General features: G+C 47.8%; 2 protein-coding genes across 9 annotated transcripts in view; one reads left to right on the forward strand and one right to left on the reverse strand.

Annotated features, from left to right (window-relative positions):
• The window catches only part of CIDEC (cell death inducing DFFA like effector c), a 4,038-nt gene extending 3,035 nt beyond the window's left edge, over positions 1-1,003 (reverse strand). Inside the window, exon 1 of one of the 2 annotated variants that reach the window (XM_017816130.1) lies at positions 985-1,003. The gene's annotated coding sequence lies outside the window, so the exon portion shown is untranslated. Of the gene's footprint in view, positions 1-42; positions 95-984 lie in introns of those variants that run through there. The other variant, XM_017816128.1, reaches the window with a different exon arrangement.
• A 319-nt stretch (positions 1,004-1,322) lies between these two features.
• The window catches only part of ZC3H18 (zinc finger CCCH-type containing 18), a 46,667-nt gene continuing 26,904 nt past the window's right edge, over positions 1,323-21,085 (forward strand). For 2 of the 7 annotated variants that reach the window (XM_017816205.1, XM_017816203.1), the window contains exons 1-10: positions 1,323-1,371; positions 1,774-1,858; positions 7,249-7,850; positions 11,463-11,547; positions 13,377-13,525; positions 13,979-14,071; positions 14,614-14,771; positions 16,283-16,315; positions 17,818-17,944; positions 19,754-20,052. In XM_017816205.1, coding sequence (XP_017671694.1) covers positions 7,263-7,850; positions 11,463-11,547; positions 13,377-13,525; positions 13,979-14,071; positions 14,614-14,771; positions 16,283-16,315; positions 17,818-17,944; positions 19,754-20,052 — 1,532 coding nt within the window. In that variant the 5' untranslated portion in view covers positions 1,323-1,371; positions 1,774-1,858; positions 7,249-7,262. The remainder of the gene's footprint in view (positions 1,372-1,773; positions 1,859-7,248; positions 7,851-11,462; positions 11,548-13,376; positions 13,526-13,978; positions 14,072-14,613; positions 14,772-16,282; positions 16,316-17,817; positions 17,945-19,753; positions 20,053-21,085) is intronic. The other 5 variants (XM_017816207.1, XM_017816206.1, XM_017816208.1 and 2 more) reach the window with 4 other exon arrangements.

Genomic DNA, 21,085 nt, shown 5'->3' on the forward strand with positions numbered 1-21,085 from the left:
CCCATCCCCATCCCCATCCCCATCCCCATCCCCATCCCTCACCTGCAGCACACACCAACGCCTTTGTTCCTGGATCACCCTCATTCCCTCCCACCTCACCTTATATACCTGTCACAGACACTCCTCCCACCCGGCCACTCCCCTCCTGCCTCAGCCAATCCCCTCTGGGCGCCCTCAGGGGCCAATGTGTCACTGCTGGGGTGGTGGGCGGTGAGGAGGAATCTGAACTGGTGCCCCTGTGAGCCTCCTCCCAGGGCCCCCACCGAGCCCCTCCCGGTGTCCCCAGTGAGCTGCCTCCCAGTACACACGTTCACGTGGGCGCAGTGCGTGTGCATCCATGTTCATACATGTCCCTGCACATGCCTGTCCCCAGGTACACCCGTGTTCTACCCATGTGCATCCCCTCCAGATGTGCAGGGGTGTGTGCACAGATGTGGGGGTGTGTGCACCCACGAACATCCGTACAGCCGCGTGTGCCCCCCCGTGTGCACGTGTGTGCGCACCCATGCACCTCTCTGCCCCTCCCATGTGCACGCGTGTGTGCCCATGAACGTTTGCACACACACGCCTGCACCTGGACGTGCACCCACACACGTCTGTGCACACGCGTGTGCCTCTCTCCCTATGTGAACATGCGTGTTTGCACCCATGTACATCTGTACATGTACGTGTGTGCACGTGTGGGCACCCAGGCACCTTTCTGTCCCTCCGCGTGCTTGTGTGCCCATGCACAGCTGTGCACATGTATGTGCACCTCCTGCACGCCCGTGCACACGCGTGTGCCCCCTCCCCGCGTGCACGAGTGCGCACCCACACACACCCCGTGTGTGCACCCATAAGCATCTATGCCCCTCCAAGTGCATCTGTGTGCACCCACGAACGTCCGCGCACACACACGTGTGTGCGTGTGCGCGCACGCCTGCACGCCTGCACAGCCACATGTGTGCATCCCTCCTCTGTGCACGTGTGCGCGCTCGCGAGCACCTGAATAGCCGCCTCTGCTCCTCGCTCCCTGCGCGCGCTCACGCACATCTCTGCCCCTCCGAGAGCCCGCGTGCGCGCCCCCGCACGTCCGTGCGCGCCCCCTGCGTCCGCCCCCGACCTTGCCGTGCGCGGCCCCTTTAAGGCGCGGCCCCCGTAAAGTCGCGCGCGCGCGCCTCCCGCCCTTCCCCTCCCGCCTCCCCCCCCCAACCGGCGCCGGGCCCGTCGCGCACGGATGACGTCACGCCATGGCCGCCCTGCGCCGCCGCGAGTAGAGGCCGCTCCGCCGCCCGCCCCGCGCCGCCCCCCGTGCCCCGCCGGCCCCGTCGTCCCCGCGCCGCCCCCGCCAGGCCCCGCTCCGCACACGGACGCCCCGGACCCCGCTCGCCGGTGAGACCTCGCCCGCGCCGCCGCGGCCTAGGGCCGGGCACGGGGGGGCGGGCCTGGACACCGCGGGGGGGGCGCGGGGCGGGGGCAGCCCCGGCGGGGCGGAGGGGTGAGAGGAGGCGACCATGGAAGGGGACCGGGGTAGGGGGGTGCCCCTGGAGAAAGGGGGTCTGGGAGGGGCGGGGGGAGTCCGGAGGGAATTTGGGGGGGAGGGGTGACCAGTGGATCCCTCTCGTTCCTTTGGGATGGTGAATGGGAAGGGGCGCCCCCTGCTTTGAGGGGAGCCGTGGTTTGGGATGGGTGTTGTGGCAGAGCCCTGGGGGGGCTGGGGCGGGGGGTGGGTGACTCCTGGTGGGGGGTCAGACCCCAGGGGTCCAGACGGCTCTGACTGTTCTACCTCCCCAGGCAGGTGGGAACAGGGAAAGCTCCAGCAGCCCCGGCCCGGGGGGCACAGTAGAAGGACCCCTGGCCTGGCAGGAGACCCTGTGAGGTGAGGGGGGGCCGGGTTGAGGAGACAAAGTGGGGAACCCACAACAGTACCAGCTGCAAGTGAGGAGCAGTTCTGAGATGGATTTGGGGGGTTGGGGTCTGTTCTGAGGTGGGTTTGGGGGTCCCTCACCTGAGGGGTCAGTCCTGAGGTTATTTTGAGGGTCCATCACCCATGGGGTCAGTTCTAAAGTTATTTTGGGGCTCCATCACCCATGGGATCAGTTCTGAGGTGCGTTGTCTCTTCCCAGAGCTGTAGCAAGAGCAGCACCTCCAAGGTGGGAATTCTTTCCCCTGGCCTTCCAAAGGTTTGCCTGCACTCAGGAAAAGGGTCCCAGTCTAACCTGGACAACTCTTGGCCAAACTGCTGATCCTGTGTCTGAGTACAATTAGCTTTTTCAGTGGGATTATCCCCAAATCCTGCAGGACACAGGTATAACCATGCTGGCTTTCTCTTTCCCTGAGGCACTGATAACTCAAAATGAGCATTTGATGCAGGAAGGAGCAATAGGAAAATCAGTTACGCTGTGAAAACAAACTCCAGCTGCTTTTCCCTTCGTGTTTCCGAGTTTGCCTGACACAAAGCCACGGGTAACATTCCACACTGGAGCTCTCCAGCTCTTCTGTAAAACTCAGCTCCCACCAACAGTTCTCTGAAGTTAATACTAAAAGGCAGCTCAGTTTTCTGCATTAAAAGCTTCCCTGGTAGCTGCTGAGTTTCCTGTGCATCCTCTAAGTTGGAGCTCCCTCAGGATAGCAGAGAAATGCGTGTTTTGGTTAATTAACCCTGTTAAAGACCCAAGTTTCCGTCAAGGCAGGACTGGCTTTGCTCTTATTCTAGGGAAGTGTTTCATGTTGCTCTGTTCCTGGATCCTGAGGCACTTCATTCCCTTCTCCTCCTGTTGTCGCTGCTCTTCCATATTTTTCCCCGTAGTGGTTCCTGCCCTTCGTTTCTGCTTCGCCTCAGTTTTCCCAGGTCTTTTTTCCCTAAATCTTTTGTGCTGCCTTTCTTTCCTCACCTGTCCTGTCAGCACATTCCCATTCACTCTCCTCACCTCCCTCGTTGTTCCCGGCTGGACTTAGACCCTGCTCCAGAAATTCTGCTCTGCTTTAACCTCTGGATTTCATGGATCTGATTAACAGGAACATTTCCATTTTGCATCAACTATTTCACTGTTAGAAAGGTGGTTTTATCCTTTTATCCCAAAGATTTCAGCCTGAAGCAAAGAGCTTCCTCACTTCTTTCCTTTCCATCCATCCTGTGACCCCCTCCAGGGCTGTGAGGTCACTGCTGGAAGAGACAGAAGTTGGGAATGCACTTGGTTCTTGCCATATTCCTGGAAATTTGCAGGATTTAAGGCTGCAACTGGTGGCTCTGTCAAGCTCCATGTTTTTATAGGTGCTCGGTGCCTTCCTGCTCCACCAGAGGTGCTGGAACCATCAGTTCCTGTATTATATCCAAGGTGTATTGGGTAAAAAAATTATGGGAAAAGCTTTTTATTCACTATATAAAGGCTCAGCCATGGAGGGAGGAATTTAATGAATGGAAATAATGCTTACCAGGAGTATTTTTTCCTTGGTGGCTGTTCCAAATCCCTCACAACTCACAGCTTTATCCTTTAGGTGCTGCCATCCCTTCCATACTGGTTCCAGTTCACCTGCTCCCAGTTTAGCACCTGCAGCAGCAGGTCAGTTAGTTGTACAAAAAGCTTAAATTTGGCTTAATTGGAGAAGCTGCTCAAACTTTTAATGAGATTTAACTGAAACCAGAACAGCACAGAGCAATAAGGAGCAGGATTTGAGCCTCCTGCCAGCACCAGGCAGCATTGAGAGCCACAAATCCAGAAGGAAAAGACCCCCAGGATCATCCATTCCAAACCTGCAGTGCCTTAGTGTCCAAAGTACAGGTCTAAAACCCGTTGGAATTTCTTCCTTCTAATTTTGCACCTTTTGGAGCTGTTTAATTGACAGGAGTGAAGGAGTTGGGCCTGATCTTGCAAAAAGAGTTGCTCAAAATTCCAGCTCTGACTCCCCTGCTTTTGACCTTGGACAAATCAACTGACAGAAGTGAAAGGTTAAGAATATTTTTTAAAATGTATCCTGGGATTAACTTTCAATATTGAAGTGGAGTTTTAAAAAGCAACTTAAGTGGCAAAGGGCTTTTCTCTCACTGCCTTTAGAGCCATGTCAAAGGCTTCTTAAACTCAGTGCTGTGCTTTAACTTAAAAAATCTTGGATATCATTAAGCTTTGGAAAAAAAATGTGTTATGAAGGAACTGAAGTAGATGATTTAAATCTGTAGTTTTAAATATTTCCAGTAAAACTGTGAGACTTTAGTGGGAAGAAATTGGACATTTCCATGGTGCATCCGGGTCGTTGCAGGTGAGGATGGGCAGTAGAAGGAGCATCTCTGTTCCACCTTGTGCAAGCCATGAAACACTGATTAATTAAGGAGCAATTAATACTTCATTCCCTAATTTGAAATATTCCAGAGCTCAGACTCTGGAACTTCAGCTCCGTCTCTTTAGTTGTGTAATTAAAAGCTTCTCTTTCCTGACTCAAAAACAAGAGGATGAAGCCCCAGGTCTCTTGTTTAGGGGATTTCTCCACTTTATATTTTGGAACCCAGTGCTGGCAGGGACACAGAGACTGACTGGGGACACAAGAATCCAGAGGGAACAGCTGGAGGGACAGTCTTGCTCTACCTGTGGGAACAGCAGGTGCCATCTGGCTCCCACCAGGGAGGATGGTGGGGAATTTTAGCTGCCAAATCCTCAGTTTCTTCCCTGAGAATGTGTGACCTGCTTTGAAGAGGCTTTCAGCTCACTGAGCCTTGTACAAGTGATTCCAGAGACAGGAAAAGACACTTTTTGGGCTGAAAATGCACCTTATTATTGCATGTGCTCCAAAACCTGGAAATATGAGGGTTTTGTGAGCCTGGATGAAATTCCCAGTGCCCTGTGCTGATCCAGGCAGCTTCAAACATGCAGGAAAGGAATACTTGACACACTTTGAGCAAATGAAGCCAGTTTTGTACCAGAAAGGGTTGTGCAGCTGGAACCAGAGGCAGCTTTGCCTGAATTTTAAAGATTTTAAAAGATAAAAGGCTGCTCTTGGGAAGTAGTATTAAATCCCTGGTTCTTGCCTAAGCTACAAGTCAGATGATCTTATCTGTAGGTTAGAAGTTAATTTTTTGCTTTTATAACTGGTTTTGAAGACAGGAAGAAACTGGTTTGGTTTTAAGGCACAAGAAAATCTAAGTTTATGATGAGGGGTGAAGTCTGGGAGTTTCTGCTCTGCCACTTAAGTCAGTGTTGCTTGATTTAAAATACTTCCACGTAGTCATTTTTCGTGGGTTTTTGTGATATTTGTCTTTATGTGTAACTAAAAGCGAAGCAGAAAGCAATAAAGGAGTCACAAAGGAACAAAAAACCCAAACAATTTCCCCCCAGAAAAACTCAAAACCAACGGTTCGGGATTCCAGAGGTTTGAGATAAATTCTGATTTCCAGATTAAAAAAACACCTCAGAAAAACCTTTCATGATTTCAGAAATTTGAGATAAATTTTGACTTTCAGATTGAAAAACCACCTCAGAAAAACTTTCCAGGGTTACAGAGATTTGGAGTAAATTGTGATCTGCAGATTAAAAAAACTCAAAAAAAAACCTTTCAGGACTTCAAAGATTTGCAATAAGATGTGATTTGCAGATTATTCTGAGGCAGCACTTGGGACATGCGCTTAAAACTGGAATTAAACTTGCTGTCCCGTTCCATCATTAGTCAGGCAGTTTTCCTTTGAATTCCCACCTCCCACTTTTTTTCCTGCTGCTGATTTTACCTTTAAAAATCTTGGCTTTGCTTTGGGGCAGGTACAGATTGAAGCCAGAATTTGGCTCATTGGTTTTAGAGAATCTTTTCCTGCTACTTGGAGCAACAACCTCTGGAGACTGGCTGAGCTCTCCCTAAAATAATTTGGAATAAGAGGTGATGGAGGAAATTTAAATGCAGAGAGAGGCACCAGGGAGGTTGTAAATCCTGTTGTCAAAGGGAAACTTGCTGTGAATCCAGGGAAATACAACTCAAAAAACCTCACTGCCTGGATTTTGTGAACCCTTTTCTCTTAGGCCATCATTTATTGTGTTTCTTATCATTTCTGCTGATGGAAATTAATAGGAAATTATTGCAACTGATGGATGCTCTGGGTTTTTATAAGAGCTTTAATGACTGCTGTGGAGGTGAATATTTTATCCTCATCTTTGACCTAGTGAGCAGAACATATTTGTTTCCCCCTATCCCTCTGAAGGTCTTGATGTCAAACACAAAAAGGCATTTGCTTCTCTTAAATGCTTTTTTGTTTTGGTGCTGCTTATTTGCAAGAAATCAGAGAACAAATTTCCTGATTCCATGTGCCCCTGACAGCTTTGATATTTCTGGTGGCCTCTCTGGGCTGACCTTCGTGTTCACACAAAGTAACTTCTCAGGCACTTGGGCAATTAAAATCTCTGCTCTAAACTCGCTCTGGAAGCCAATAACAATTTGTCTGAGGATTTATGAACTCGACATCAAGCTTTGTGTGCTCACTAAGGGTATAATTTGCTTCAAATACGTCCTGTTGAACTGCTCGAGCCTCTGGCACCAGGAGGGAACTGATGCCTTTAATTTGGCTTTGAATTTGTCGTGAAATCAAAACTTGTGAGCAAGAACCAATTTCAGGTTTGCAGAGAAACAAGAGGAGCCAGTAGGAAGCTCAAAATGAGACTTTTCTTCTTCTGTGGGCCTTGTTGATATTGAGATCATCCCTGTGTTTATCAGTTGATATCTGTGCAGCTTCGAGGACTTGAGTAGAGCATAGTTAGATACTGGTCTAGTGGAAGATGTCCCTGCCCATGGCAAGGGGTGGGGTCCCTTAAAGGGATGAGCTTAAAGGTCCCTTCCAGTCCCATTCTGTGAAATCCCAACCCCAAGCTCCATGGTTGTATGTGAAGGGTAGCACACTCCACACTGGGATAGTATTGGATTCAGTTCTTTGTGCAATTTAAACTGTGTTTCCTTCATGAAGATGCTATGAGAAACCATGTTCATAAATTCATGGAATCACAGAACGAAAGGGACCTTAAAGCTTATCTGTTTCCACCCCCTACCATGGGCAAGGACACCTTCCACTATCCCAGGTTGCTCCAAGCCCATCCAACCTGGCCTGGAACTCTTCTAGGGATGGGACAGCCACAGCTTCTCTGGGCAACCTGTGCTAGGGCCCCACCCAACCTGGCTTTTCAGGAATTCAAGCAACCTTTTCCTTCTTTAGGAGGTAAAAGGAGTACAAGTCCTTCAAGGTGAGCCTTCCTTGATTTCCCAGTCTTTCCCCATAACCAGAGTTGTTTTCTCCCGCTGCAGACCTTCGGGTACTGATGGACGTTTCCGACAGCCCTGAGCGAAACCCCTGCTCTCCTGAGGAAGAGGACCAGCAGCTTTCCGATGAGGAAGTCCTAAAGGAGAGTGGCTCAGACCGGGAACTCGATGGAGAGGGGGGACAAGGCAGTGTCCTGGGCGAGGAGGATGATCCAGGCAGGGGACTGAGCCGCAGGGAGGAGGAGAACCATTCGGATGAGGAGGATCGGTTGAGCGAGGCCAAGTCTCAGGAATCCGACACCAACGAACAGAGTGTGGAGCCGAAGAGCCCCCGGCCCCGGAAAGGAGAGGAGGAAGACAGGACAAATGACCTTGGAGATGAAGCGTCCTCGGTCACCCGGGAGCTGGATGAGCATGAGCTGGACTATGATGAGGAAGTGCCCGAGGAACCCACTGCCGCTGCTGCGGAGGAGGATGGAGAGAAAGCTGCTGGGGAGGATGATGAGGAAGAGGAGAAAGGAGATGATGCAGCTGAAGATGAGAAAAAATCCAGTGGCAAAAGTGACGATGAAAAGGATGGTCAGGATTCCCTCAAGGAGAAGAAAAAAGAAGAAGATGATGGAGAAATTGATGATGGAGAAATTGATGTAAGTAGGAAGTGGGCAGAGTCCTGCAGGGAGAGACCTGTGCTCGTGTTCCAGAGCTATGTGGCTCCCACTTTGCAGTTCCTTCCTCCTGTGACAGGAATATCCATGTTAGCTGTGTCCCACACCCTTTTCCCTGGAGGTAAGACCACTCCATGGACCACGCCCTGGTCCGTGTGCTGTCCCAAAGCTTTGTGCCAATTATTGTCAGAGACATCCCAAAAGAGTTTACCTTTGGATATGAAAGGGCTCCAGTGCTTTAAGAAACTGTTCCACCTCAGCTCCCAGAGGACTTGGGAATGATGCTGCCAGCAACTCCCTGAGCCAGGGATTAGGTGTCCATGAGCTGCCTCATCAGTTTAGATTTGATGCTGTGGAGTAGCTGTGGTGCTCAGATCTTCAGGTGTGTGTTGGAGACCCCTGAGCCTGAGCTGTTTGTTGGGATCTAGCAGCATCTGGATGTGTGGAAGAGGAATAGAAGGTGCTGGGCTTTCTGGAAAACACCTAACACATGGTTCAGGAATGTGTTCAGGGATGTGCAGTCCTGTTTCACAGCCCTGAACAAATACAGCTGTTCAAAAAAATCAAAAATGGGGTTTAATTGCTGTGGAAATTAGGGAAAATACCATCTTTATCCATGTTTGTCTTCAGGTGGGAAACTCTACAGTGCAGCAGTTGTTTAATGCAGCTTAATACCAATTTCCCTCTTGCAGGCAGATGAAAACAGCACAAAGTGATTCCAGCAGTAAAAACACTCCTGTGGGCTCCTGGTCTGAAATTCAGTCTGAATAGTGGGAGTGCAAAAGGAAGTTGCTGGTCCAGAGCACCTGGCTGGCTCTCCATTCCAAAATTGGACCTGCACAGCTGGACTAAGTTGTGGGAATATCCTGGATACGGGCAGGAAAGCACTGGAGTTAGGTGGGGTCACTGGTGGGGCTTCTCAACTGAAGAGAGTAGATGGTGTGTCCTTCGGACCCCATTCCTGTGCATCCAACCTGACCACATGCTTGGGAAGCTCATGGAGCCTCACTGGAGAGACCCTTCTCCCTCTTTATTGAAGAATCATATTTGGGGTGTTTTTTACTCTTAATGGTGCTTTGACAAGTTTAGTTGCTTTAAAAAATGTTGGAATTTTCCTTCATCGTGCCCATTCTGGCAGGCGATTTTGTTAAACATGTGCTTTCCAAAGGTTTTTTTGTGTTTCTGATTGAGTTAGAAGGAATTTCAGTGCATTGTGGGGTAAAAAAAAATTTCTGGAGTCCTGAGTCCGTGGTTGCTCCTTGATTAAAATATGAATGCTGTCCTTTAGAGTCCAGGGCATTCCTGGGAGCGCCGTCCTTACAAAGCACAAGATGAATCTGTACCCTGGTTTTCATACATTAACTCATAACAGCATTCCCAGCTGCCTGATTCCAAGGAGACCTCACAGAAATAAATACTTCCCCTTTTGTTCAAGACTTCACACAGTTCTTTTGAAAGCAGCAGAGTGGAGCTGGTTATTCCATTCATGGATCACTGAATGCTATGCCCAGCTTTGGGGATCTCTGCATTTTATTCTGCTTTCAGACTCCTGGTGTGGAGGGAGGGGAATATTAATGCAAATTTTAATTGGAATATAAGTGTGGGCTTTTAAATCCATTGCTGTTCAGGAGAGCTCTCCCTGTTTGGCCCTCAGGAATGCAGCAGGAGAAGCTGTTAACCCACCTCTCTGTCGATCCTTCGTTTATCTACAGCCAGGTGATGGGTTTTTCCTCCTTTCCAGCTGCTAAATTTATCAAAGTAGGGAATTTTCCTCATCTCTTCCACACAGAAAACTGCTGTCTCTGTGATTGCCAGGCACAGGCAAGGCCCATCCAGATTCTCCCTCTCCAGATGTGTTTCAAGTGCTGGAAACAGAGAAATGGAAGCAGTGGGAGGGAAGATCTGGGTGTCTTTTATCTTAAAAACGTGATTTCCTTTCCTGATAATTTCTGACAGCTCTCTGGTCATTTATACCTTTGCCTTCTGCATCACCAGCTCCTTTTGGCTTTCCAGGTGCAGCCTAATAAAGCCGGGAAAGGTTGTTTTTTTCCTTGGAGAACAAAGGCAAAGGCTGGTGCTTTAAAGTTCCAGTAACTTCTAGAGGTGTTTTGTTATTTCACGCTCATTCCCTGAGGTTCTTAATCTTGGAGCAACCTCCAGCTCCCAGAATTTCTTCCTGGGGCTGCTGTGCCTGGGGATGACGCAGAGTTTTGTTTGAGCTGGTTCACAACTCCTGTGTGGAGCTGAGGAGTGGAAGGGAAGGTGTCAAGTATGTGCTGGAGAGGACTGGAAAAATATGTGTGACTTATCCTGAAAAGCTTGTGTGCAAAATTGACACTGGAGAGGGACTTTGAACAAGGGTATGGAGTGATAGAACAAGAGGGAATGGCTTTAACTGAAAGAAGAGAGATTTATATTAGATTTTAGGAAGGAATCCTTCCCTGTGAGGGTGGTGAGGCCCTGGCACAGGTTGCCCAGAGAAGCTGTGGCTGCCCCATCCCTGGAAGAAGTGTCCAAGACCAGGCTGGACGGGGCTTGGAGCAACCTGGGCTAGTGGAAGGTGTCCCTGCCCATGGCAAGGGGTGGAATGGGATGAGCTTTAAGGTCCCTTCATCTCAAACTATTCCATGACTCTGGGATTGTCACTCAGTGTTATGGAGAAGCATCTTAATTTTATAATTAATTTATTGTAACAACAGTTATCCTTCAGAATTTGGGGTATAGATGGAACTGTCTGAACTGAGTTACTGCCTAAATGAAGGAATACTCCTCTGTACTTAAAATCAATGACCAGAAGGAATTGGTGTGAGCTAAACAGGGATGGCAGGTGTGCTGAGTGGGGACACTTCAGTTTAAAGGCTCTGAAGGATTCTGGGAAGGAAAGGTGACAAAATTTAGCTTATTTCACCCAAAAAAGTAAGAAGCTGCCTCTAACTGCGGTGGATTTGCTGTCAGCTCAAAGCACCCAGCAAGGCTTGGCCAGCTGAGGTGGAAGATCTTGATCCACATGTGATTTTGAGCCTTTAATATATCAGATAAAATGATGCAGCTTAAAATCTTGATCTGTGGTGCAGCCTCAGGAGGCCTGAAGGCCTCTGCTCCAGACAACCAGTGACAAGACAAGGGGAAACAGCCTCAAGCTGTCCCAGGGGAGGTTCAGGTTGGACATCAGGAAGAATTTCTTCATGGAAGGTATGGTCAGGCATTGGAAGGGGCTGCCCAGGGAGGTGATGGAGTACCCATCCCTGGAGGTGTCCAAGGAAGGACTGGATGTGGCACTCAGTGCTCTGGGCTGGGTGACAAGGTGGGGGTCAGTCACAGGTTGGACTCAATGATCCTGCAGATCTTTTCCAGCCTGGATAATCCTATGATTCTCTGGTGTTACCTTTGAAACACCAAAAGTATTGCATTTCCCTGTTTTAGCATCAGGTCCTGAAGGTGCTTGGGGGGATTTGTTGTAACTTTGTATTGTTTTTCTCTTGTATCTTTGCTCCAGGGTGTGTTTTCAGTGACTGATATTTGACCATATTGTGAAATGTCAAGTCACTGCAGAAAATGCACCAGGTGAAATGTCAGCTTGTCTGTCTGTTCCAGGACGATGACTTGGAGGAAGGAGAAGTTAAAGACCCCAATGACAGAAAAGTGAGACCACGTCCCACCTGCCGGTTCTTCATGAAAGGTAATGACACTGGTGGTGGGAGGGAACCAAAGGGGCTGGAATTTGTCTTGTTTGGGTTTTGTTCACCAGTTAAGCTGCTCTTATGTGATAAATTCTGCCCCAGGCATCCTCAGTGTCACCTTCCTGTTCCTTGGTGGCCAGTGCTGAATTTACATAGAGCCACCACTATGCAAAAAAGGCTTTGCCCGGAGTGTGGTGAGCCTGGAAGAAGCAAATAAAGGAAAACTTGCTGGTGTTTTTGGAATAGAGCAAAGGTGGTGGCTGCCCCATCCCTGGAAGTGCCCAAGGCCAGATTGGACGGGGCTTGGAGCATCCTCGTCTAGTGGAAGGTGTCCCTGCCCATGGTAGGAGGAAGGAACGAGGTGGGCTTTAAGGTCTTTCCAAACCAAACCATTACATGATCCTATTTTATTGTAATTTCTCTTAACAGGACATTCCCTAAAGTTTCTGCAACTGTGTGGCAGCTGTCTTAGACTATCCTGCCTTTTTTTTAGTATAGACATGAGGTTTTATAAAACTTTTCTTATTTAAACTGATTATACCTCTCACTTCCTTCAGATTATCTCAGTGTTTGCTCATCTATTTGCTTTTATTTACAATCTCCCTTGAGACAATTCATGAAAATCTGAAATGAAAAGAAGGGTGGAGCCCCGGGTGGAGTCTCCATTCCTTGCGTCAGTGGCCTGTGCAATGTGGGGGTTTCCAGAGCCGTGGCCATCAGATATCCCACATTGGCTTCCTGGATGTCCTCCGGTGGCAAAAGTGGTGCCTGTGCCGAGACACAGGCGTGTTGGTGCTGCTGGTGGAACTGGGAAGTCCCTGGGCAGGGAGAGCTGTTTGTTCGTGATGCTTTAACGTGACACACACCTCATGGAGCCTGGAATATTTGCCAGGGTCAAAGTTCAGGCTGCAGGATCTGCCCCAGTTGCTGTGCTTTGATTTGGCATTGGGTCAGGGAATGTTGCTCCTGCTCACCCCTCAAGGCAGGGCTGTCACTGGAAGGGCAGGTGCTGCTCACGTGGGGATGGGAAGGCATTGGGAATTTTGTCTGTGCTGTGGCTATGGCCTGAGCAGCTTGCAGAACTTCATGCTTGGCCACCTTGACATAGATGGCAGAGCCCCGTGGCAGGTAAAGTGTCTCAGCCCCTACACTTCAGTCTCAGGCACTGCCAGAGAGCAGTGGGATATTGGGAAGGAATTCTTCCCTGTGAGGTTGGGGAGGCCCTGGCACAGGTTGCCCAGAGAAGCTGTGGCTGCCCCATCCCTGAAGTGTCCCAGGCCAGGTTGGACAGGGCTTGTGGGAGGTGTCCCTGCCCATGGCAGGGGGTGGGAATGATATCCCTTTAAGATCCCTTCCAGCCCAAACCATTCCATGATTCTACTGCCTGCCTCTCCAGAGAGCTGTTTATTTGGGATGCACTCTGGTGCTTTCTTTGCCCTAGAGTTTTCTGTATCAGGTAAAGCTCCTAATTGGAAGTGTTTGCCGTTAACAAGATTCAAGGAGCTCATAAGCTCATTTCTGCATTTAATTAATGTTGTATATCCATCCATCCCTCCCTTCTCCCCACCATAATAAGGCTCTTGTACATTCATCCATCTGTGTCTGGATTTATTTGTCCTCTCTGGGAAGGTGGGGGGTGATGAGTGTTTTTCCACATGTGTGAAAACAGGTAAATCTTGACAAAGTTGGAGAGAAGAAAAGTCAGATCTCTCAAGCAACACTGTTCCTTGATGGATTTTAAATGGTTGGTGGGTTTTTTAATGGCTATGGGGCTGAACAGATGCTGGCTGACAGAAAACAGGGATCTAACAGCATTGTGTTCCCACAGGTCACTGCACCTGGGGCATGAACTGTCGCTTTATTCACCCCGGGGTGAATGACAAAGGAAACTACTCCTTGATCTCCAAGCCTGAGCCCTTCTCCCCCAACGGAGCCCCTCCCATCGGCCCTCACCCTCTGATGCCAGCCAACCCTTGGGTATGGACTTCTTTTAACGGATTTATGGCTTCTGTACCACCTGCCCCATCCCTGGAGCTGTTCAAGGCTGGGTTGGACAGGGCTTGGAGCAACCCAATCTAGTAGAAGGTGTCTCTTCCATGGTGAGGGGTGGAACAAGATGAGCTTTAAGGTTCCTTCCAACCCAAACCATTCCATGATTCCGTGACTTTTCTCTTGCTCTAAGAGAAGTTAAGATTTTTTTTGAGCTAATACTTAAGCAAAATTCAATCCATAATTGGATATGTGATCTTTAAAAGGTGGTCTTGGAGTTGCTTATAGAGAGGAATAATTTTCCATGTGTTTCCCAGCTATGTCCTGCTGAGGAATCTCTGGAGTATCTAGAGATACTCTGAGGTAACTTTGCAAAGCTTAAGTTTGCTACTTAAAACTAACTCAAGTTCTGTGTCCTTCCTCTCCTCACTTTTCTGACAGGGAGGGCCAGTGGTTGATGAAATCTTACCTCCACCTCCTCCAGACCCTCCAACAGAAAGTGCCTGGGAGAGAGGACTCCGGCACGCTAAAGAGGTAAATGTTTTCCTCAGGGAGCTGCTGACTGTCTCCAAAATCCACTGGCCTGTTTGGGAACAGGGTGCTGGAAGAGTTCTTTTGGGAGGATGAGTGTCTTCCTCTTTCCCTTCTCCTTTCTCCTTTTGCCTTTTAATCTCTTAATTATGTTTTGTTGTATATCATACTTGTTAGACAGCCAGGAGGAGCTGATATCCGGGTTTGGGGTTTTTTGTATTTAAAGAATATAGGGAACTTGTGGCCTTGAAGTCAAGCCCTTGACAAAGTAAAGCTTTAAGCTTATTCAGTTTCCCTCACTTGGGTATCTGTTTCTCTGTGTGTCTGATCACTGCAGAAATGGGCTCTGCAGGGGTGAAACTTCTATTTCCTGCTGTTCTGAGCTGATGGAATAGTGAATTACACTTTCTACATCAAGAAAAGTCCAGTGTCCTGCACTTTCTGAGGCTTAGGGAGAAGAAGGTGCTTTAGTTGAAGGGATTCTCCCAGGTGAAGGATTTTTAATGTTGCAATTCTCTCTTTACACTGTTTTTATGTTATGACAGGTATTAAAAAAAGCAACTATGAGAAAGGAACAGGAGCCTGACTTTGAGGAGAAGAGATTCACTGTGACTATTGGAGAAGACGAGCGGGAGTTTGACAAGGAAAACGAGTTTTTCCGCGACTGGAATTATCGCATCACCAGAGACGTCCGAGATCCCGCGTAAGGCTCAGTCTTGGGTTTGCTTCATGGAATAGATGGGTGGGAAATGCAGTGGAGTAAGGCAGTGTTTGGTTAACTTGTTCCTCCAAGTTGGAGGAATGCTGACCTCAAAAACTGGGAGTAGCTTCCATAAAGCAGGATGGATAGAGGTTAAAAACGTGAGCTGCCTCCAGTTCATCCCCACCTTCCCTCCCCAGTGGTCTTTAAACCTTCCTGCCTTCAATCTCTTGGCATTCTGCTTCCTCATGGACACTGTCCAGTTGTGCTCTACCTACCTCACACCAGTGCATTCTTCTGGCTGGTTTTCCTCATTTTTCTCTTGTCCCAACCATGAGAATTTTAAGATATTAAAGCTGAGGCTGCAAAGTTGGAGCGTGTTCAGTGTCCAAGGGCTGCAAGCAGTGGTTGGATCCAGCTGGGGTTTTTTCTGAAGGCCACTGGTGCAGCAACTGGTCTTAACAAACATCTTAACTGGTCCCAGATAAACTGGACACTAAGACATTGATCAGAAAACAAAGCTGTTACCAGGCCAAAACAAGCAGCCTAAATTGAAGTGTGTACGTGATGGGTTTTTTAAAGAGGTAAAACTTAAAATGTTGGAGACTCACTTCTGGGAAACTTGCTTGGTAGTTCTTAAGCCAAGAAAAGGAATGGGAAGAGAATTTTTGAGAGAGAGGCTTGTATTCTGCAGGAATGCAGTTGAATCTGTCTTTCCTTGCTCATGCATCCTCTGTTCTTCCTACATGGACAGATAATGGAAATATTTCCACTCACAGAGTGCTTGCAAGGCTTAGATCTATTTTAGAGTGAAAGAATTGCAATAAAATTCTGGAAAGGAGTAAGGAGTAGGTTTCGTTCCATATTCTTTGATTTGCTGTGGAGTGGAATTCCTTTCCCCGATTTAAAGAAAAACCTCAGTTCTACAGCCTGAAACAAAATAATTTTAAAAATTAATATTTTCCTGGGTTGAAATAGCTCTTGGTTTTCTGCTCCTCTGAGAAGGCTTTGAGTGGCACCTGGGGTTTATCCCCAGTGCTCTGGGGGTTGTTCATAAATCATCTTTATTTTTATGACTGTCTGTGAAAACCACCATCAGCATCTGGGCCTCACTGATGTAGGAATTGTTGTTTTAAGCACAGGACTGGGTTTTGTATAGTCAAAAAAAAATACATTGCATGTAGCCAGAGTTAAACATAAGTCATCAAACAACTGGAATTCGTGAAAATTCAAGGATGTATAAGCAGACTGTGGCATCAAAATACCTTCATTTTGTGTAAAGGCAAAAGTTATGAAGCTGCTGCTGCAAACTCTAGAAAATCGTGATTTTTCTCAGACACACAATTTTTATTGCACAGTTTGACATCTTGCAGCAAACTAAGCACTGGAGGTGCAGCTGGGATGTGGAGAAATACTCAGCTGGGATATGGATAAATGCTTTCAGGAATGTCTTGTGACATATGGAGTTGTCTAAATAGTTCATGAATCCCTTTTTCTTTTTTGAATAACTATAGGGAGGTGGACATCAAAGAAAACATTAACTATGGGTAAGCAGGTCTCTGATTCCAGTACTGTTGCAACTGTAAGAAAAAATTCCTTTTCCTTTTTCCATTGCACTTGTTAAAACTTCCGAGGCCACAGAGCCCTGTCCCAGCTGTGCTGGGCAGGTTGTTGACTGAACGGATGGATTGGATCATTTTTGGGGTGATACCAATTATTTTCAAAGGATTTAAGCATTGAATTACCTAAACACACAGCAATGATCCTTTTTAAATTAATAAACTCCACAAATATTATAGGAGGGGGAAATTTGGGCTTGAGGCCGTGTTAAAAAGTAGGGTTTCCTTCTTGGCGTGGCTTGAGATTTTTTGTATCTCTTTGAACACCTGATGTCACTGAACCCAGACCGTTTTCTGGTTGGCATCAGGAGTCTGTTGCTGAGTTAAGCATCCATAGTCAAGATTCTCTGGTTGTCTTTCCCTTGGCTTTTTGCTTCAGTCAAAAATAAAAATTTTAAACCACTTTAAAGCACTGAAAGAAATTACCGGTACCTCTTGACTCACAGGGCAGCACTTACATCTTAGCCTGGTTTAGGTTATTTGGCACATTTTAAAATGCAAAAAAGAACCTTTTTTTCCTTTTACTTATAAATCAGTCTTGTTATGGATAATCTGGAATTTGGGAGCACTTGCTTTATAGTCTTAGCTCTGCCACTAACTCCTCTGTGGCCCTGGAAGTTTCTTGTTCCCTGTACCCACTTGCCCATCTTTAGTGATATTTACACTCCAGGTGGTTGGATGTTGTTGAGTTTGGGAATTAAAAACATCAAATAATGTTAGTAAAAATCAACTGGAGGAAACAGATTTAAGGAGGGTGGGTTTTAAATCCTTTTCTTCCATGAAAGTTATAAATTTGGTGGTTGAGCAGCATGTACCACATGCTCACCATCCACTGGTTTGCTGGAGGGCCAGCACCTGATTCCTACTGGAGAAGTGGTTGCCTTCATTCCATGGAGTAATTCCAGATGTAGGGACAGTGTTGCTTCCCTGCCCTGAAACTCCACTTCTCCTGGTGGAAAGCTCAGCACAGCTCATGTCCTGTACTGGTGGCACTGGGATACACCCATCACCCCGGTGGCAGGGAATTAGGAGATCATACCTTCCGCTCCTGAGGGTGCTTGGGATTAGCTGTAGGTGCATGGACAGAAAACCCAGCTCTCAATCAATGAGGCAAAACACGTCCTGTTCCCTTTGCAGACGTTGGAAGTGGCTATAAAAAGCAGTTTCTGTGTTTTTCCCACATTGATTTGAAGGCTGAATTTGGTTCTTTTTTTGGTGTTTATCAAGAAAGGTTTGTGCTTTTCTCTGATAAGCTTCACTTAAAAAAGACTGTCTGGTTGGAATGTGTAGAAAATAAACCTCTGTATGGTTGTGCTCCGTTGAACGTGTTTTTTTCTTGTCACAGTGACTAAGACCTGACCTAGAATTCGTAGTGTTTATGGTGACAAGGTGACATTTCCCTCTCTAACATTCCCTGTTTTTCATTGTAGGCTTGATCCCTATTCAGATCCCTATTATGACTATGAAATAGAACGGTTCTGGCGTGGTGGGCAGTATGAGAATTTCAGGGTTCAGTACACAGACCCAGATCCATACCGTAACTACCGAGTAAGTAAGGTAACTCCCCTTCCCACGCTTTTCCTTCCAACTCTCTTCCAGGTTCTTCTGCTCCTTGTCATGTTTCCAGTGCAGTGCTTGAAACAGGACTTTTAAGGATGCTTAATCTTGCAAGTAGTTAAATCTTTGACTTAATTACAGCACAGAGCACACTGTAAGGGAAGGGATGGGAGGATGTTGTGTTCCAGCATCATGAAGGCAAAAACAACGCTCCAGGCTTGGGAATGAGTGGCTGGAAAGTTGCCTGGTGGAAAAGGACCTGGAGGTGCTGGTTGACAGCAGCTAAACATGAGCCCAGGTGGCCCAGAAGGCTAATGGCATCTGGGCTGTACCAGCCACAGTGTGGCTACAGGACCAGGGCGGTGATTGTTCCTCTGTGCTGGGCGCTGGTGAGGCCACACCTGGAATTCTGGGATCAGTTTTGACCCCTCAGGACAAGACAAACATTGGGAGGCTGGAGCTCAGTGAAGGGCAGCAGAGCTGGGAAGGGGTCTGGAGCACCAGGAGAAGCTGGGGGGGCTCAGCCCGGAGAAGAGGAGGCTCAGGGGGGACCTTCTCACTGTCTGACAGGAGGGTGGAGCCAGGTGGGGGTCGGGCTTTGCTCCCAGGGAACAAGGGACAGGATGAGAGGAAATGGCCTCAGGTTGCACCAGTGGAGGGTTAGATTGGATAACAGGGAAAATTTTTTTCATGGAAAAGGTTGTCCAGCCCTGGCACAGACTGCCCAGGGCAGTGGTGGTGTCCCTATCCCTGGAAGTGTTCAGAAGCCATGTGGATGTGGCACTTGGGGCCATGGTTAGTGGTGACCATGGTGCGGGTGCTGGATTGATGGTTGGACTTGATGATCTTAAAGGTCTTTTACAACCTTAGCAATTCCATGTCTGAGATGAGAAGGTGGTTCTTCCTCATGCACACTGGCTCAGTGCACCAGGCAGTTGTCAGTGCTTGCAGCCATTCTTGGACATTTTCGAGAGGGAGGGAGTTTCCAGGAAATAACCTGGCTGAGGAACAGTTTGCTTGTTAATTCTTGGGAATGATGGAAAGGATTAGATTTGGGCAGGTGTGCTCTGTGTACCCACAGAGGCCCTGGCATGACTGTTCACTGCTGGTGGAGCTGCATGTTGGGGATTGAGTCAACGAAGCACCAACCAGGTGCTAAAATTCCAGGTGCTGTTGGTTGGTGTTCCACCAGGAATAGAACTCAATGAAAACAAGACTCTTGAACCCCTTTCTGTCCTCTTCGTTTTGCCCTCATGCAGACTTTGTGCCTCTAGAGTAGGGGCCAAAATAATCAGTCCTGCCCAGTGGGTAATTTGTCAGTGGTTTTCATCAAATCATTTAAAAACTGATTTTCCTTTTGCAATAAAACCTTGTTCTTTTGCAGAAACAGGAGCTGATTCTCACTGTGGTCACACATGATGCACCACCAATTATTTTCATAGTGCTTGTTTGTAAAGTTAATTAGCTTGTTATAAAAATGATTAGCAATAAAAGACTTGTAAAGATCAATACCTTTATTTAATAAGCTTAATAAACCAAATTAATTTGACCATTGCCTTTGAAAATGCCAACTGTGATGGATATGATGTGGTGCTGTGTTTATGTCCAGGTTCTGCCTGCTCAGCAAGCTCCAGATTATTGATCTCCAGATTCTTTGTATCCAGATTATTGATCTCCAGATTATTCATCCCAGTCTTTTACTCTGACATGGGAGGGTGGATGTAGTTCCTTGCAGTCCAGATTTACTGCCTGCTTTGTTGGGAGACGTTTCCACAGCATCATGATGATTTCTCTCTTGTTTCTTTAAAGGAAAGAGAGCGAGAACGGGAAAGGGAAAGAGAGAACAGACAACGGGAAAGGGAGCGGGAGAGGGAGCGAGAGCGGGAACGGGAGCGGCGCCAGCGGGAACGAGAGCGGGAACGGGAGCGGGAGCGTGACAAGGAGCGGCAGCGGCGGAAAGAAGAGTGGGAACGGGAGAGAGAGCGAGTGAAGAGGGATGAGAAGGACAGACAGCACAGGGACCGGGACAGAGACCGAGACCGGGACAGGGACCGGGAGCGGGACAAGGACAAGGACAAACCAAAGCCCCGGTCCCCACTGCTACCAAGGTAAGTGTCTGCTGGGATTGGGATTTGGAGTTTGAGGTGATGTTGGAGCTGATACCAGTGAAGATTCTTGTTTGAAACTCCTGAGTAAAGTAGTTACTTGAGCCTTGTGGCCACTAAGTGGAGCTAAAACATCAGTGAGAGCTGAGTGTGCATAAAGAGACTCTGAGAGGAGGGTGTCTGTCCACTGGAATGTGGGTATGGAGATGGTCGGCTCATCCCTCTTCCCTTGAGCCTGGAGGAAGTTTTGGGAGACTGGAGAAGGTTTTGGGAGGCTGAGGGATTCCTGCAGATTGTGGTGACTCCCTTTGAGTCCTTGACAAATGTCTGTGACAAGAACCAGGGCTGGGCTGGGAGTCTGTGGGTAGCAAAAGTGTCTGGAGATTTATTAAGTGCAACTCCAAAAAGAAAAGGTGAAGGGACTGTGTGCCTCAAAATGAGTCTGTGCTCAGTGGAATCGCAGTGTGGAGTCGGGTTTATTATCCCTGACTGCCCATTTATTCTGGAAGTCCTGTTTCTGTCCTGTGTGAAAGAGAAAATGGAACCAGATAGACTGAAAGTCCAGGAATGTGATTCCTATTTTGTTTCTCTGGCAATTGTCTAGTACCTGTGTATATGGAGTATTTATTTGTGAAGCACTGTATAGATATCCCAGCTGAATGTGGAACCTATCTGGTGGGACGTTCTAATTTCATGTCTTTTACTTCAGAATCATGGAAAAGTGTCAAATTTCTTGCTCAGGGACATTTTGAACAGGGCTCGGTGCCTGGTCTAGTGGAAGGTGTCTCTGCCCATGGCATGGGATGATCTTCAAGGTCCTCCCCAACCCAAACCATTCCATGATTCTGTGACCTGCAGGAAAACTGGTCAGCAGTTTCTTGGGAAGACTGGCAGGTGGAGTCTTCCAACAGCATGTCGAGGAACATGTGGACACACAAATGTTGGAGCAAAAGGGGTGCAGGGAAGCTGTTTCCCAAGACATATTGGAGCTTGTCCTTCTGCCTGATGTCTGTGTTGTTTCTCTGCACTGGAGGAA

The sequence above is a fragment of the Lepidothrix coronata genome, unplaced genomic scaffold (assembly GCF_001604755.1).
Source record: "Lepidothrix coronata isolate B3197 unplaced genomic scaffold, Lepidothrix_coronata-1.0 Scaffold54, whole genome shotgun sequence".
In the NCBI taxonomy this organism is placed as follows: domain Eukaryota; kingdom Metazoa; phylum Chordata; class Aves; order Passeriformes; family Pipridae; genus Lepidothrix; species Lepidothrix coronata.